At 43.0% G+C, this 19512-nt stretch overlaps 1 protein-coding gene across 2 annotated transcripts in view; it reads right to left on the bottom strand.

The window, feature by feature from the left end:
• kif13ba (kinesin family member 13Ba) overlaps positions 1-18439 on the bottom strand; it is an 80683-nt gene extending 62244 nt beyond the window's left edge. For both annotated transcript variants that reach the window (XM_080766332.1, XM_080766331.1), the window contains exons 1-3: positions 18301-18439; positions 17654-18054; positions 6998-7091 (exon numbers count right to left, since the gene is read on the bottom strand). In XM_080766332.1, the coding sequence (XP_080622458.1) occupies positions 6998-7091; positions 17654-17723 (164 nt within the window). In that variant the 5' untranslated portion in view covers positions 17724-18054; positions 18301-18439. The remainder of the gene's footprint in view (positions 1-6997; positions 7092-17653; positions 18055-18300) is intronic.
• Positions 18440-19512: the final 1073 nt, after the last annotated feature.

Genomic DNA, 19512 nt, shown 5'->3' on the forward strand with positions numbered 1-19512 from the left:
GAAAACGGCCGCGCCTGTCTGGTAGGTATGACAACAGCTTTTCTCTCCCTATTCCTCTATCACACATTTCTCCTCCTCTTTCTCTCCCTCTATCACACATATCTCCTCCTCTTTCTCTCCCTATTTCTCTATCACACATATCTCCTCCTTTTTCTCTCCCTATTCCTCTATCAGATATCTCCTCCTCTTTCTCTCCCTATTCCTCTATCAGATATCTCCTCCTCTTTCTCTCCCTATTCCTCTATCAGATATCTCCTCCTCTTTCTCTCCCTATTCCTCTATCAGATATCTCCTCCTCTTTCTCTCCCTATTCCTCTATCACATATCTCCTTCCGTGGCCCCTCAGTCTTTCTCCTCAGCCTCCTCATTCTTTCCCTCTTCCTCCTGGCAGTGATGCTCCGCCCACTGGATGAAGGCAGCAGTCAGAGAGCTGGTGCTGCTGGCTCCAGTCACATGGAAAAGACAAGGCCGGCGGCAGAAAGGTAGCAGCAGGTTTGCACGCACACACAATGTATGTATACTATGCACACATGCCGAGACATACTGTACAAAGTTAGTTATATAGACATGAAGTAGTGGAATATTAATAAACACACACACACACACACACACACACACACACACACACACACACACACACACACACACACCTGTTTCCCTTTACCCATGCACATTCTTTATCAGGCGGCCAGACTGGCTGTTATGTACCACAACATCTCACTCAGACATTTCACAACTATTCCACAATAAAAGAAAACACAGGCATTAAATTACTTCTATGCTTGCATTTTATTTTTAATTCATTCCAGGGGACATTTAAAACCGGCTTCCCCGTTTTCGGAATGCGTTTTGAGACGGGACCCATCACGAGGGGGGCTTATCTGGAGATGAGAGCGTGATTTATGTTCCAGACCAGGCCTCTGCTTTTTTTTTTTCTTCTTTTGTGTTCAGTCAGAGGAGAACAGGGCTGCTCAGACAACAACAACCCTCTGGGTGTCCGTTTGTCATTTCCCTCGAAATGTTTGGGTTTGGCAATTGTCATTCTCTGGCTTAGTTTGTCCGTATATCACCAAACATGCCTCTTCTGTTGCCATGGCAACAAATGAGGCTGCAAACGTACAGTATTCTATATGTTACTGTACATTTGCTTTTTGACGTGAGCTGTACTGTCAGCTGTCATGGCGAGTTCAAAGGCCGACGGTGATCGGGGTGCGCTACCCCTCATTATGGCTAGACGGGACCGGTCGGCCAATGAGAAGACAGAGCAAACCCCCCGTCCCCCTCCCCCACCAAAAGCAACACTCCTGTATCCTACATTCTACTCCCTCCTCCTCCTCCTCTTCTTCCTCCGATTGTCATTTAAAAAATAACTGCTCGCATGCATGGATGCTTTCCCCTCTCTGTCTTCCTCTCCCCCCTCTGTGCCAGTCCCCCCCCCCCCCCCCCCCCTCGCACCCTACCACTCATTTCTCCAACTCTCTTTTCTCTGGGACTATCCACAGCTGGGGGAAAAAAGATGATAATCGTTACACTAAAGAAAAGCTGGAAGTTTGGAGGGGTGGGGTGGAGAGAGTATGGCTGAGGAGGTACTATTTCTACATACCAGGCATTGAGCTGACAGTACTCTCTGAGGGAGACTTGATGCAGCTGCAGAGTGACCTTTATAGAGCTGTGCCGATTGACGATGACATTGTGAATCTGAGAAGATTTCCGCCATGTTAATTTGATTGCAAAACATTCGTTTTTATTCTGTGAAAGGAAATCTATGAGAACTCAATATCGACTACAGCCAACTATTGTAATAATAACTACAAGGCTCAAACTGAATCACTTGATTTGCTGAATATGACAGATTTGTTTTGGTGTACACTGTACAGTATATACTATAATATTGCTGGCATAACAGTAACTAACTGCAAATGGATAGTACTGTGCACACATGTCCCATTAAAAAACACTTGTGTCTGCACAGTAAGAGACTCACTAAAAGTTGATTGTGGCTGGTGACCTTGGGATTTGTCGGGTGCAGTCGATTCCACTAATTAAGTCCTCACCAAGCACAATCAATGACAGAGAACGGATCATAATGTATCCATAAGGGCTAACCCTAGAGAGTATGTTGAAATTGCAATACTGACGAATCTAAAATACAAGAGGCTGGCAGCAGGTGTTCCAGACATATCACAATTAGAAATATCACAATATACTTTTTGCCAAAATGATGAGGGCCCCTACGGAGTAGCTCCAAGTAACGCAGCCCCCTGAAATGCTTTTGTTTGCTTCAGGGGTGCAAAGGCCAGAAGAAGAATTCCAAATGTGTGGAGTGTGGAGTGTTACTGTTAGCATAGCAACAGAGAAACTGATAAACTGAGATGATTAACTGTCTGGCATGAGGTCATCCAAAACAACTTCAACACATCTGGATCTACACATACAGATGTGCACACGCTATGGGGGCATTCGGCATGTTCTCTCTGGGAGACAGCACCAGTCGTGTTTGCCTTGCACACTAGTCTCACTACTGACAAAGACCACAAACTAACAGGCAGAGAGAGCAGTTGGGAGTGAGTCAACATTCAATTTCACCACTCAAAATGTAAATAAAAGCCCTTACATCACTATGCAAACTCCAGCAGGGATAAGAGTCCCTCCACAGACTCACTGCTGGGTTGGTTGGCTACACTGTAGCCAAGGACAAAAGGCTCTGTGCTTTATCAGGACACACTGCCATAACCTGGGGGTCGCCAGTCACCACCGCAGAAGCAGGTGTCATCAATATGTCCGTACACGGACCAAATCGGTCCATGGCAAGACTATATTTATAATGTTTTATATTGATCATAAGACCCAATTACTGAATGTCAAGGCCCCTATGATTTCTTCAGAATATACACTGTAGTATGGCCCATTAGGAGTCCACTGGTGCAGTGGTTCTCAACCCGTGTTATTTGCAAGGACCCCATAACTCTGAGAATGTACAAATGGAACGAAATGGACCCGTAGAGTTACAACCTGTTATGGTCATTCAGGCCTAGCTCTTTATGTGTTTTCTGGTAATATCATTGTCCCCACATTGTTTATCATGTGATAATCATGGCAAAAATGGAATTTTAACAAACATGGCCACCACATAACAGCATGGTGATGACCGTTGCACAGAAGATAAGTTTAGGTAGACCATGTGTGCTGCAGCCAAATGGAACCACTAAAGGGAGAGTCCTGCCAATAATGATATATAAAACATTATGTTAGCACGTTTCATTATAATAACTATCCCATGTAAGAGATCATTCACAAACTGTTAGTTAATGAGTAATGAATAACTTCTTAAATGTCTGTTAATTGGATAATGATTTAAAAGTGTGCCTTATAAATAATAGATCAGGAACAAGCCATTTAGTAAACAACTTACCAATGACTTATTTGTTAATACACCTTTCAGACAGGTCAAGTAGTACTTTTCTATGCTGCTAACTCTTCCCACTAACATCCTCACCAGAGCACCAACTCCTCTCCATCCTCACCACTCTAGAATAGTCAGCCATACATCCATCAAGCATTCTCCCTGACATCCGTTTTTGGCTACCGGTTTTCTAATAGCGCCATTTGTTACAACAATCCAGTGACCCATTATTCACTGAAAAGTAAGTAAGCCTTTCCGAGCCATGAGGCTCATAGGGCAGGAGCCTAGAATCTCCTGTTTCTGTAGGGTGAGTACCGAGCCATGAGGCTCATAGGGCAGGAGCCTAGAATCTCCTGTTTCTGTAGGGTGAGTACCGAGCCATGAGGCTCATAGGACAGGAGCCTAGAATCTCCTGTTTCTGTAGGGTGAGTACCCACTACACCCCAAGTACCCACCCCATCAAACCCCGACCTCACCACAAAGCCACTGAGGCCATTATTCAATGAGGAACAGACGAATGAGAGATGAGTTTCTTTTTACGACAATGACCTGCTTCACACTAAATGTGTTTTGATACACAAGTGCTGCTCGTATGCATGCCAGCTGTATCTGTTGAACTTGAGAGCATTTTTGTTGTTGTTGATTCGCCCTGTTCTACTAGACTACTACTGCTATGCCAAACCTGATCTGACTGCACTGTACAGGACATGCACAGGCGAGCACACATGGTGGATTAAGCTGAACACACCTACTAGTACCTAACAGTTTACACACCAAATAGCCAGGGGGGGACAATGTCAGCTGAGAAAAGATCAGTTCAACATAACATCAATGTTGTTAAGAGGCCATTACACTAAACTTGTCATGCTACACAAATGCAGGGAACAGCAGCACAGATATCGATATGTAGGCACAAAGCGCAAACACAGTTGACCTCATCAGGTTTTAGATTGGGTTTTTTCAGGAAATATTAAACAGTCCTGGCTAAATTATATGTCTGGGAGCAACGGTGTACCATAGGCACCAGCTTATAGCCGTTACATCACTGTAAATGTCTAATGTCTATAGAATTATATGTGTATTGAGGGCTGTCTATTATGAGAAACTATTTATTATTTTAGCCATTGAACATAGGAATAAATAAATAAAAACATTTCCGTTTGCCTTTCAGGCTTTGTAATCCAAAATTGCACAGGGAAGATGTGCCAACTAACTGAAATATACAAAGAAATGATTGACATATTTAATAATTTTATAAATGTTCAGACATTGCCAAACTATAAGCTTGTAGAGCTGCCATTTCTGTTTTTTGTTATTATTTAAAATGTATGAACCTTTTTCAACATGGAAACGATTATGGTGTACGAGTATGAGTATGGCTCAAGGGTCAGTGTGAGAATACAGGAGTAGTTTATTATACTACTAAATATAGTATGGCAGGATAATGTCAGCAATGGCATTATGAGAGCTTATACAACAGTTACACTATATATATCGCAGCATAAAGCTTGAAACTTGAGGCCCTACAATAGCTTACAATAGGGTAATTCCAGGCAAGCACTCAGATTACAATAATAACACCATCCTCATGCAGCAATAAAAAGAAAAAACACTTAAAAATAAATATTCAGCATCACTGCAAATATCACTCCACTAAAACAGAACATATCGACGCATTCACATAAACAATTCACCACCAAGCAGAAACTACACAGACAGACACACACACTGCGGAGCAACAGTGTAGACAACAGCCTGATGCTAGACAGGAGTGTGTGGAGGGCAGCGATTCTGGACTCCAGAGTTGGTGTCTAGTGTTAGCCTGAACTCTCGAAAAATTATAAATACTGCTTTGCCCCTGACCGACAAAGTGTGGTTACTGACCTCATTCAGTCATTGTGGATAACCAAGGTGTGTTCAGACACAATTAAACTTAAATTAAAGGGACACTCACACCCGTGAGGGGCACTCTCGTACATCATAATACATCATCTCATTCCTGCCAATTAGAATTTGCGTCCTCACCTTCGTCTTCAATGTTTGTGTTTATGCAATGTTTGTGTTTACATTCAATTCTTTATCAATAGCATTTCATGTTTGTGTTGGGACAAACACTCAAAACTGGCCATTCATTATCAATGGCATTTAATGTTTAATGTGTTAGGAGTTGGACAATGTTTACTTTTTACACGCACCCTCAAAGCTGGACATATGCAAAAAATCCCACCCGTGTGAAGTTATTAAAGTCTAACTCATATTGATTAGGTGATGTAAAACAAACGGTGGCAAAACAAACATTAAACACCACTAACAATAAAGGGACAATATGACGTAATGAGGTACATTATGACTTGACTATGACTGTGTATAAGACTCAAAAATAATAATAAAATCCGGTCGTTTTCCACATGTCAGATCAATGACTGGTCTGATAAGCGTACAGACCCCAATCTAAGTTCACAAGAGCTTGTAGAGCTGCTATTTTAAATGTTAGCCCCAGACCCAGAATAGGGATGCTGGGGTTCAAATGGTTAATATAAAGGTGCAGCTACAGGTGTACTACTAGTACCGGTAGTACTCAGAGGAATCATCGAAATGAACACTGTGGGTTTTGCTGTGTAGAGCAGTATGACGACATAGCATCTGTACTTAAAGTGTCAGTGTGGGCGATTTGTTTTTGGTTTTTTGCTACGCTGCTGTCATCAACTCCCTCCCACCATTAAAGTGTCTGCAGGCTGCAGAGCAGCGGGCAGGTCGCTCCATCCATTCATTCTCCTCCAAGTGTAAACCCTGCTGCTGCCTCAGCCCTATTGTCCGAGCTAGCAACATGCAGCAGGAGAAAGACGAGAGAGACAGAGACAGGCAGAAAAGAAAGCAAAGAAAACCGGGAGTGCGAGACACACAAAAGGGAGAAATGATGGCACGTCTCTTGTTCGGCGGTCATAAAAGTCAGCCTTTTCGGGGTTGTGTGGGCACGATTTTATGAGCGACAGATGCTGCCGCCAAACGTGTGCGTTATCCCTCCCTCTTTGCCGTCTTACTTCGCTCCTCTGTGTTCCCCTGCATTACATGCATGCGGGGCGGGGGGGGGGGTCTCTACGGTCGCCGCCACTGACCCGGAGTTAACCTCCCCCTGTGTTGCTGGGGAAACGGAAGGGCTGAGAAAAAGGGAGGAAGTCAGGCTGCAGAGAGTTATGACCAAACACACGGACAGCAGGAAGAGGAGGAGGAGAAAGAGGAGGAGGCGCAGCAGACCGAGACCGCCCGCTCTACAGCGCCCAGCTCTTTCTCTCAGGTCTCTCAAATGATTACAGATCCACTCCCAACGCAAAGGCCGGTGACTTGTACACACCATCACTGTGCTTTATGCCCTGAAAACACACAAGCGTGTCTCACATGCACACACCTCATCTCTCTGGTATAATGGCGGGTTGCTTCCGTTGCTACCATGTGACAAGAGAATTACTGCAGAGAGCAAACTGGAACTAACTTTGAGTTGGTTTATGTATTGCGAGAGAGAGAGAGAGAGAGAGAGAGAGAGAGAGAGATAGAGAGAGAGTTAAGAGACAGGCAATCATAAGCAAACAGACGCACCTGGAGTCAGTCTTGCCCAGGTTTCCTCCTGAAGGGTAGAGGATGGTTTGGTTCTTCTCCATGTCCACAACACATTTAGTGTTCAACTCCTTTTCTGTAGAAGGAACACACACACTTTATTGACAGGATACAGTGTGTCGAGAGAAAGGGGAGTGCATGGGTCATCATTTTTGTGCATTTTTTCAAAATGTGCTGACATCATTACATTTGTGATACGGCTATGTATTTTGTGCAAAACTAATGCTTGGAATGGATTCAACAACATGAAAACCCCTAGTTTGACATGTCACAACATGCTTCATAAAGCATGATGAAGGAATTTTGGTTTTCCCTTATAGGTTGTTAATGGTATGGTCAGTTATTATGCCAATCATGAAAATTGCTCAACATATGCAAGTTAGCATCCGGAAGTTTATACATGCTGGGGACCCATACTAAACATTTATAACGTAAAACGGTGGTGTACGCCCCCTAGCCACTCAGCTACCAGGTCACCCTGGGCTTCAGTTCTGATCGTACCAGTGTGACAAGCTGCCCCAACAGTGTGTTGATTTAACTCGCACTCACAGTTATAAGGTCAGTTCCACATGTATTTAGCTTTTAACTCCCTTGTATTTAGTGCAACACTATGTAGGCAATGCTTGCAGAGACTGTTGACAGCGCATTTACATTTTCAGCAGCTGATAACATCTCTAGAGACATGGAACAGGGTGGAATGAGGCTCATCATTTCCTCTGCCATGATACTGAAGTGTTATTAGTTTGCTGAGTTAAGACTTGCAGTATGCTCTAGTCGAATCAGCAAAAACCTTTGCTAGCTGCTCCGTCTTGTAATTTATAGATTTTAACAAATCCCTCTAACGGTCGGATTACTTAACCGTTCCCTTTAACGATTCGTAGGGGTTCCAAATGGACCCTAACAGGTCTGTAACTCTGAGAGTGTACAAATGGAACCAAATGGATTTGTACAAAATTCCAAATGTACACTATCAGAGTTATGGTGGTCCTTGAACGTTTGAGAACCAGCGGTATTGCAATTGTATAGCAGACATGAAGTACTCATGCCAGTTCTGACAGTGTGATCAAAACCGGTTCCATAAACGGTTCCAAAGGTGATGGAATTAATTTTCCTCTACACCATAATAGTGATCCAGTTGGAACCCATGAGGTTCCTTGATCGAAACCCAGGTAGAACAAGTGTTCAAGCTTTCCCACCAATACTGAGCCTGGTCTGACCTGGGAATTACCCTGATCATGACCAGGGTCGCTGAGCAAACAGGAGTCATGTTGTTGCTTCAGTGTGAATTCTGTGAAAGGATTTTATTGGTCATTTAGCAGACCGCTGCCTCCCTTTGCATCTCTGTGTCCTGGGTGATCACTATCTCTTCTATGTCGGAAGTCTAATTTACATCACTGAATACAATTTAAAAGGCCTGAATTGTTAGTTTTTCCTGACTGACTTTATAGCGAACATTTCTGAAAGCAAATTTCCTTATGATGTAACTCGCCTAAAGGGAGAAGGTGAGTGAATTCACAGTAAATGTGGATAGGCCTATTAGCAGCTCATCTTCTTAACACAATCTGCTTCTTATACATAGATACAATGATTAACCAAGTAGAGGGTTCAGTGTCTTGCTCAGAGGTGTGTGTGTGTGTGTGTGTGTGTGTGTGTGTGTGTGTGTGTGTGTGTGTGTGTGTGTGTGTGTGTGTGTGTGTGTGTGCCATTAAAGTATATAGGTATGAGCATAAAACTTGTATCACATAGGCATGACAGAACTGTAGAATAATATTAGAACCACATCAACCATTTAATGAATGACGAATGACACATACAAGCCTTACTTATCAAGCCATGACCTTTGACAAGACACATGTGGACAGAAATATCACCCGTTAGAGGGTTCAAAACCCATGACCTGTTAGTCACAGAAGCGAAGCTCTGTAAGCTCTAAGTCCAACCAGCAAAAAACAATTAACCTGATAATGTACAGAGTATGTACATTATGATGATTTTTGCCACTTTGACAGACATACTGTACGACAGTCAAATAACAGACAAAGCTGTGGTGGTAAACCATTGCATTGTCAGCGCTCACCCTTGCGTTGGAACTTGATAGCACTAACTTTTCATAACAAGACTTGATATTGTTCTCGCTGGTGCTGCAGGTATATTCTTAATGAAGACACCGATACCAAATCAGTGGAGCCCAAGCCTCTGTAGCATAAATGTGTGAATTTTACACAAGTAGCCCATGGAAATCAAACCATTAACTTGACTACTGCTGGCCAGATTTAATACAGTACTGTAAACACGACAACACCTCCCACTTTGTTGGTGTAGTAAGGTTAAGTGAAGTTGCATATACATATTTGTCATGTGTAGGCTACTGTACCTCATGGGCCACTAGTAAGTTTGATTGGTTGTTTTATTTATGCTTAATTTGTTACCTTGTGTTCTCTTGATGACACCGATTAAAGTCATAGGCTGAAACGCATGGATTAACAAATAACGTTGTTTTTCTACAGTACTACAAATGCTGCAGATTATTTTTCCTCCACTTCTGGGTCTATCATGCATTTCTCTTCTGATATGGATTAGTCAATGTCATGATTATATACAGTACATTGTGCATTCCTCCTGCCGAGTGCTTCAATGCATCACAACCCTAGCATGCAGGGAAATTAACTCAAATGCTGCTGACCGAGTGCTCCACCATTCCAACTAGTCTAATGAGCTTTGGCTCAGGCCCAGGTACAACAATCAGTCGATGGAATTGTTACGAGTTGGAAGACCTCGTTGAAAAAAATGCAAATGATCTTCTTCACCTCCGATCTAACATTAATAATAGTAGGACCGCTCTCGGGCAGTTAATAAGTTATTAGTCCACAAACACATATATATACATATATAAGACTCAAACTAAAACCTACACGCGGCGTACATACTGCAGCACACACACACACACACACACGATTGATGACCACTCACATGGCTGGCCGTGACCTACTTGTACAGTGCCATGATGCACTGCGTCTTCAGAACAATAAGTAGCCAATAGCCATGCACTGCAGCTCAGGGAATGGGGAGGTGTTCAGTGTTCATATACTGTACAGGCAGCTCAACTGTATGTTTTTGAGGAAAAAGAATGTGCCTATGAGTCAGTATCATCCTGTCAAACATCATACATGTATACTGTACTGTACGTCAGGGGTGCCCACTGCCCACACTTTTTTTGACTTGAGAGCTACTTTCAAAATACCCAACTCAACAACATCTAACCACCCCAAAACAAAATCCCATTGCTGAAAGTAGTTAAAAAAATCACACCTGTGTGAACTGAGTTGTGCAACTCCCCCACCCCCTCTCTCTCTCTCTCTCATTAGTAGGCAACAGTCATAGCGGCGCTGGCGTTACATAAGAAGCGACATTCACCAGTTACCACGCCTCACTTTAATTTCTCAAGTCAACATCTTGTTCATCTATTACATACATGGCTCAGTTAACATGTGCTGTTTGCGTTATGTGCATGTTCTATTTACAATAGAACATCTAACCACGGCCGTGAGGTTGTGACAGAGAAACAGGTAAAACAAAAGGGGGGGGGGGGACAAATGCACAACGGATGAATGGACAGCACTCGTTTATCATCCTATCCTTGTTCGTATAACGCCATTTATGTCGACATCATGCTTCATAGGATAATATTATAGCAGCAGCAGCCGACTATACTATGCCAGTCAACTGTCTTCCTTCCGTGTGCATTGTGTGCAACGCGACGACAGCAGCTGGTAATAATATGACTATGTCATAATGTCTTGTTTATATTTAAATTATCATTTTTTTAAGGTCTACCTGTATACAGCCTTTGTGATCTACTGGTAGAACCGTAGAACACAATCTAACTTTAGGGCACCCCTGCTGTATGATAATTATCAGTACCATCAGTCACAAAATGATGCTACACATTGTTCACCCCAGTATCTCTATGAACTTCCAGAAGTCTATACTCCTCCCAATGACGGTTAAAGACCAGAGGTGTCCGAGCCTTTTCAGAAGTTTTGTGTGTGTGTGTGTGTGTGTGTGTGTGTGTGTGTGTGTGTGTGTGTGTGTGTGTGTGTGTGTGTGTGTGTGTGTGTGTGTGTGTGTGTGTGTATTTAGATTTTCTGTGCCTTTTGGTAATCCTGCGTTGTAAAATGTGCTATAAATAAAGTGGATTGAATTGGATAGTTTCCTTTTTTTGCAGTTTCAATTGTTGCCGTTTTAAAACATGTATCTAATCTTATGCAAGATGTTTAAATGCTAACAGTTGGCTATTATAAAAACCATGGTCCACTCAGATCAGAGACAAAACCCCATGTTGGCCTGGGAGGGAGCTAATCAATTTAGTGCTCCCCTGTACAGTACTACCCCTGTACCGTCTCCCTCTTAGCCTGAGAGAGAGAGACTGCCCAATCCATCATTACAGTGACTGGTAGCAGTGACTGTAGTGATGGACTGAGTAGTGTTGCAGTCCCTGCCACATGGATGCCTGATAACAAAAGGCATTAATTACTGGGCTGGCCAGTCGTACAGCTAGAGTCAGACTAAGTATAGACTCTGGTGCATCCTCAATGTCAGCTTGGTCAAATCAGCTGTCTCTCCGTCCAGCACTCAATAAGTAACTAAAGCCAAAGGAATGAGCTTAAGCACTAGCGGCTAGTAGCAGGGCAGTTTGTTTCTGGCTGCTAGTTGGTGTGTGTGTGTGTGTGTGTGTGTGTGTGTGTGTGTGTGTGTGAGAGAGAATGGGTAAATGTATTGCACAATCTAGCTAAAGCGCTTTGTATAAAAGCGCTATATAAATGTACCATTTATATATCATTTAATCACAGCAAGTTTACTGAGCACTGAGTGACAACAAGGTCCTGCTTCACACTTAAGCTGTCCAGACAAGTACAACCACATCTGTTCTACTGGTGGCCTCTGGGTGGAAGCTGCCCAGTACAATCAGTGTTCTACTGGTGGCCTCTTGTAGCTGTCCAAGTGTCCAGTACAATCACAGTATTCTGGACACAGTGCAGCTCCCTGGGGGAAAACTGGAGGTTATGTGCCTAGCACAAGGGCAACCTGGCAGTATACTGCTGAGGGAGAGAACCATGTGTCCGATTGAATGATATGAACCAGCAACTAGGTCTGGTCCAAACTGTTTTTACAGAAACATTCTAGTAAATGTCCACACGGAGTTAAGCATGGGCACTGTAGGTAGATTCTATTTTCTTTTTTACCAATTAAATAATAGTGGCCGAATATTTTGCAGTGGAAATAAAACATAAAAATGCAATGTGCCGAGTTTCAATTCATATATTGTGAGGGACTGAGGATCCAATCTTCAAATTTAATCAAATATGCACAGTGAGTGCACTGGTCCATTACATGTACAGAATGATTAATCTAATGGGAGCGCACTAGAATTTTAACCTTCCAACTGCACAGTGCACTCTTTCATCACATATGCACATTGCACAAGTCCAAGCAGTTAGACGGTCCATGGGAGATATTTAGGCCAACAAGAAACACCAACAAGGCAGAGACTAAGCTTGAGTAACACACACCATGTCATTAATTCAGTTATGTTGAAAATCAAGTTTTTGGAAGGTACAGATAGGATATATTGTTCTACATTCCTGCTTTTTGCTGCTCTGTGAAAGAATCAAAAGAGCTAGCTCTCATAAAAAATGTTTTGATTTTCTGTTACAAGGGATTAATATGCAATAAAATATGCTGATGGTCGGGTGCTTGGGTGGAGCCGGGGTAAAATAAATTCTAAAGTCTACCACCTCGTCAGCCTCGTCAGTCCACACACAAGTGTGTGGGGAATCCAAGGATTTGGCATAACGACTAAATTGAGAGAAGAAAGGGGTAAAATAATTGGGAACTCTACATCAAAATAATCTCTTATGGTTAAGTTAAAGGTTCATGTTTCTATAGGGTGTAAAAACGTGTACGTCACCAAGAGGGGGGCGGCGTCTGAAAAGCTAGCGGCGCCATTCTTGTGGGCTTTAAACTCTAGCACACATCACTCAGAATAGAGTGACGGTGGTATGTTTTTGTAAATATTGAGCTCGTTCTTGGCGACAACATAGTGAACCAACACCAGGATGGATAGAAAGAAAGTCGGGCCCAAATACATTACAAGGACAAGGTAAATGTCATGAACAAACACAGCTGTGCTTAAATACTTTGTTGAACGTTATGTCTCTTCACCTGTACAGCCGCGATCCAAGCCATTCTACGTATTTTCGTAAACTCAGTCAATCTGGGTTCCTTGATGCTGTCTCCATGCTGGAAAGCTGAGAATCTAATTCCGTTTTCTGGCTCATTCCCTCGACGTGACCTGCTGTGGCACTTATTTACTGAGCAAGTCTGCACCATTGTGAGGTCAGTTTAAAAAAAGAACGTATACAAACACAACGGATAGTCGCTCAATGTAAACAAACCAGACAAGCCAACAAGTATGGCGGCCACTACCACGTGACACATGTGATTTTGGTATGCTGTATATGATTGCATGCAAGTAAATAGAGACGTTTCCATTAATTCACATTTAATTTCTATGGACATTTTCTATCTATCCCAAACTAGTGTAGACAGCAGATCTACAAGCTCACAGCGCGTCGCTTGGCACCACGTTGCGAGCTTGTACATGTAGATGGACCATTTTCACTACTTATGAATTCTTAGTTTTGATACACAGGTTTAATGTTTGTCTTTAGTGCAATGCTTGTTTTGTAAACGCCATTGACAATGAAGGGTTACATCACCTAATCAACATGAGTTAGACTTTAATGTATTAGCGCCCCTCACTTCACACAGGTGTGATTTTTTTGTTTTCAAAATGTATACAATTATAAAATTACCGGTATTACAGAAATAATAATAAAATATTTATTTATAAATGTAGGGACTGAATTTTTATTTTGACTCGAGTCGTGGTAGGTATCAAGGTATTACTGTATACCGGCGCATTTAGATTTGATTTTTTATTACTGTCAAAAAATACAGATTCCTCTTTCAATTTTGATATGGAATGAATAAAGTATTGCGAGATTGAGATTACTTCTTACAACTCCTGCAGAATGCAGATCATCTCCGTTCAGTCCACTGATGTGTTGTTAATAGGCTAGCCTAGGTGCCCCACCTGTTACAGTATACGACACAAGTGTCACTGGATCCTGAATCTATGATGGAAGAAGGGACCTTATTTCCCCATCAAGTATTAAACTACTTGTCTAAATAGGGATTAGCCAGAATGGTCACACAGAATAGTAGCGGCATACATTATTCTACAATTACTTCTGTCACCAGCAGCTCAGCTTTTACGTTTTTGTTGTCATCGGTGTACACAGATTCCAGTTCATACATGTATATATATACGTAATATACCCAGTACAGGGATGCCGGTACTAAACAGTGTGAGAGTGAGTGAGAAGGAAAGAGTGAATGACAGAGTTCTTTCAGTTCAGACCTTTCTGCACCTGCGATTGAGTGAGTTACCAGTACACCTCTACTACCCTAGCACCAGAGCTAGTTCTTCAGTAGGCATCAGGGGTAGTTTATGTCTAAGTGGTGTTGGTTACATGGATAAATGTACCCATTGTTATCTGTGGCTATGCCTTTCTCCGTAAACAGCTTCCCACTTTCCACTGGCACCTTCCACTTCTTCCATGCGTGCTGTCAGCGGGCCTGTTGGCTAACGTCCGCAGGGTTTGGCACAATAGCCAGGAAATGGAAAAAGCGGTGTGCTTGCCGTTGAAGCCTGCTCTCTGTTCTTCGAAAGGCCTTCTGACCACCTAGGCCACAGCCATGGGAACACAGTGCATTATGTAACATTAGCAAATACCCATTCATTCAGACTCACTCCCTTCCTGCCTTTGTCTTGCACCGAGCAAATCGCCTCTGCTGGAAAACCTGAGGCGAACAGAGACAGAAAACGAGCGCTCCGGCTGTGGAATTAGTGCCACTGGTGTGATGTGATTAAGTTCTATCGCACGCGTCAATTATTTCATTTTGGGAGGCGAGGCTAGTGCATGCATGCTAGAGCCAATGTCAACAGGAGAAGAAGAGCAAAAGCAAATCAAGTGCCATTGGATTGGATCAATTCTCCATATTCAGACCGCAGCCATCTTGCCAGCAAGGTGATACCTAGGTGACACTTACTAATTATATTAAACGTCAAAATCACCAGCATTGCTTCTGTAGGGAATGCTTGAATTACCTCTTTCAATCTGTAAAATGTTTGTTTCATAAAAATCCACCGTAGACATTTTATGAGCTACTTCCTGTCAAGAAATTCCTTGCGGATGATTTTTTTCTAAGTGCTGGAGTTTGGAAGTGCGTACCACCTGTTTTGAATGTGCACATAATGCAGGAGGCAGCAGGAGGTTGCTTTACTGATAACGAGCGCTTCCATACTCTGATACTTAGAAAATAATCATCGGCAAGGAATTTCTTGACAGGAAGTAGCTCATAAAATGTCTACGGTGGATTTTTATTAAACAAAAACTTTACAGATTGAAAGAGGATAATTCAAGCTTTCCCTACAGCTGCAATGTTGGTGATTTTGACGTAGTTTAATATAATTAGAGAGGACTTTTCTGTTTGGATGAATGGGCTCTCTATGGGAAGTGTCATCTAGGTATCACCTTGCTGGCAAGATCTATGGAGAATTGGATAAAAGTCCACAGAGGACGACAGCAAATACAGTAGGCAAAAGCCTCCTTTTACAAATGCTTTTTTTTTTGCCTGCTCCACAAAGAAGGCAAAATGCTGCAAAAACAGAAACAGCAAATAATGTCCGCACTGAGTGTCTGCACCCAATTTCTCTGAACAGCACCCACCAGGCCACCACGTGGGAAAATCTCTCTGCACAGACTAGAGGCCACATCATGGGTCGACTGCCTTGGTCTTGTGACCGACTTCTCCTACTCACACAGTGGGAGAGGAAGGGAGAGAGATAGAGAGGCAGGGTGGCGGAACAGGGCGAGGATATGACAGTAGATTGAGAAAGACAAAAAGAGAGAGAAAGAGATGGAGAGGGACGGAGTGAGAGAGTGAGACACAGAGAGAGAGAGAGAGAAGGCACGTGATCCATTCATCACTAATGCACCGTAGGTCACATATTCCGCTTGAACGACACTACCGCTTTGCGCAACACACGCTCTCCCATGGCACTGCAGTCCACAGAAATGTCACTATACTGCTGTGCACTCCCTCACGAAATGTCAACAATTGTGCTTCACCAAACTCTGAGTCTGTGTTGTTGAATGTCATTCGCCTTTTCTTTAGCTTAATTTTCTGTTGTTGAGTGAGAGTGTGGAGAAACAAGATGCTATAAGGAAGGAGAGGGGAAATATAAGCAACACATGGCTCCATCTGGTATCAAACCAGAGGCGGACCATATTATGCACACTAACCATTCAGTCACCGGTGTGGTGTGCCCTTCAATGTTGTCCTTTGAGCGTGCATGTGGATTTGTTAAACTGTGGAAGGCATGTAGCTGTGTGTACATTTACTACATTACCAGGGCTTATGTTGGGAATGGGTGACAACAGGAAGACGATTAGTGTTGTATACAATATGCAATTTCTCAGGGAAGATTAGAAATGGTGGCTTTAAGTCTCGTTTTTCTGGTGGCTTTAAAGTCCCCATGTCTCTTTCCTGTATCTCACGTAATCTAGCCTCAGAGACTGCAGGTGTTTCGTTTTCATACACCTAATAATCTAACAAAAGAAGGCCTGAAAGAATTGCAATATATATATATAAAAATCGTGAGGGTCGCTCTTATCATCGTACATCATCATGACGTAAAATAGACACTGTCTATTTGCTCAGACACTATGACGTAAAAAAAAGTTGTTAAGGGTGCTTTTGTCTTCACTCAACCAATCTGTTCCAATGCAGACTACACATATTGAAGGGGTCCATTGTTTCACCCACTAATGAGTATGTCATGCATCCTTCCTCATCATCACAAGCTGAAAGACAAGTTCCTACCTACATGTCATCGTATTAGATCACACAGTGAATAAGAGCTTTATGTTAAAATGCTGATTCGCCTTTATGACTCACAGCTAGACAGCAAACATCAGCATGGGGGTTTAACTTTCTGAGCGACTAAAGCCAAAAATAACTATAAACAGACAATGTTTAGTTTTTGACATCACAAAGTTATCATGGGTGGTTAGACTGCCCTATTAGTAGGCCTATTGCACTCACCACAGGTTTTAATCTTAGTATACTAGTCTAAGGTAAGGTTTTAATCCTATGATGACTTCCCACCCCTCCAACAGCAGCCAATGTGCCCATATTTGGCAGGTGTGTATCCTTGGTGTAAACCATAGACTGTAAAAGGTGTAAACACTCATTGATAACTAGGCCTGCTGTAAAATCATCAATGTAACTCTGATAAACTACATTGTGAGTGTTCATGTAACTCTGAAATTACAAATGGAACCATTATGGACCTGCAACTCTAGTGTACTGTACAAATGGACCCTACGGGTTCATTGGGTTCATAATTGTACAATACACTCTCAGGGTTACATTAAGTTACCTACAGTGTTATAAGGAAGTAGTAACATGAAATCAAATACTTTAAAAATCGACAACAAGCACACTCACCTCTCCTGTTCATGGGACGGACCCGAACAGCCACCTTAACATTAAGGTCGTCTAGGCTCGTCTCCCCCATTGTGTCCCCCGCTGTCAAACGGACAGGGTCCGCTAACAAGAAAAGGAGGTAGTGTGGTTATCCTTAAAAAAGAAAATCAACTCCCTTGTCGAAGAATCATCCAAAACCCGTTGAAATGTCGCTGTGCTGCCTGGCTGGCTGCACAGACAGTCAGCCAGCTAGCGACCAGCCTGCATTTTCCATCACAAAACAATAGCTGCTGCTGCCTCCTTGGCTCTGGCTGGCTGGGAAAACACTGGAGGAAACCAGCCGCTGCTTTATCCGCTTCTCCCACACCGCATGCAGGCTTCAACATGCAGTCCACCACGGGGCCAGTACTTGGAGGAGGGAGCTGAGGATCCAAAACACAAGAAAGCAAAATGTTCAACTGGGTGTGTGAAGAGAACGGCGGATATTTTGACAGTCCTGGGACGAGCAACGCAAAAACTGGCCTGTAGGCTAATTCAACAGACAGACTGCTGTGGTGAAGCAATCGAGGGGTCTGCCTGGGAGAAAGAAAGGCAGGAATAGACCATGTTTTCAAACATTAACACCCCTCGCCGTCGCCCGGACACTAGTCAAACGTTAACCTACATACCTTAGTGATTTCATCTCAGGGGTGACACTGTCTTGTTATCCAAGGCTTTCCCCCTGGTCACCGCTGCACAGCACAGCCCTGACATGAATCCCCCGGCGGTGCTCCACGATGGAACTTCCGAATGCCATTTGACCGTCCGTCCTCCTCCCCGCGTCAACACACCCGGCGCTCCGCGCAACGACACTTCCTATGAGCACAGCTCACTTTCAAAGTAAAGTCAAGTCGGCAATAGTGTATTCTCTAATTCGTTATGTTGTTGATTTATGTCTGATCTACCCAGTAGTACCCACTATAATGTTGCATAACGTTGAAGTGAACATAGTAGTTCTAGTATTATTTCTTATTACATAGAACTTTATTAAAAATAAAACACTATAGCGGAAGTCATTGCGACGCTTGTACTTAACAGTGGTCTCTTTGCCTGCTAGCTATAACCTACCGTATGCGTGTCTGACAGCAAGCAACACAAATGCACAACTAAATCATCATAATCATTTTTTGACGTGCCTTCGTATACTGTATCGTACAAAGTATGAGACAGCTGCAGTGAACCAGTTATGGTCAAACGTCATCTTATGCTGCTATACTGCTGCTAAGTGCTATAACGGTTTGCTTGCAAATAAAAGTTAACGGTCTTTCTGGCGAGGCATCCGCCCAGCTCTAATGTTACATGTAATTAATTCAGTGTAGCGATTTGATTACAGACAGGCAGGAGGGGGCTTCCACATAGGCCTACGCCGAGCAGGTGTGGTCACACGTACTGGTCAGCTGGCAAACGTTTTCAGACATTTCCGCGGAAATAAGGAAAGGCTGGGAAAAGCCACCTTAAAAAAAACTTAGTTACACCACCATAGGACGGTGTCAACATTTTACATAATGCGGTTAACTATGTCATATGATCGCAACCGCTATAATAGCCTGGGATCGAATTCCCGAATCTCTCCCAAACTTCTTAAATGATAATCGGCTGAGATAATGTGCAGTCGATCAGTCTGCTCGGGTGTTCCATGAATCCATGAATCATGACTTGACAATATGACATCATTTTTACAAATTGATCTATAGCCTACATTGAGTTGATGTGTAGGTGACGCTGTGACAGTGTAAAGGCTCATACATACCGTTTTAGGTGATAGCTTATCACCTAAAACGGTGATAAGAGTTGAGGCCATCATACTCGCGGTGATATCCTTAAGGATTGACCCCGCCTCC

The sequence above is a fragment of the Protomyctophum bolini genome (assembly GCF_963924005.1).
Source record: "Protomyctophum bolini genome assembly, chromosome: 1".
Lineage (NCBI taxonomy): Eukaryota > Metazoa > Chordata > Actinopteri > Myctophiformes > Myctophidae > Protomyctophum > Protomyctophum bolini.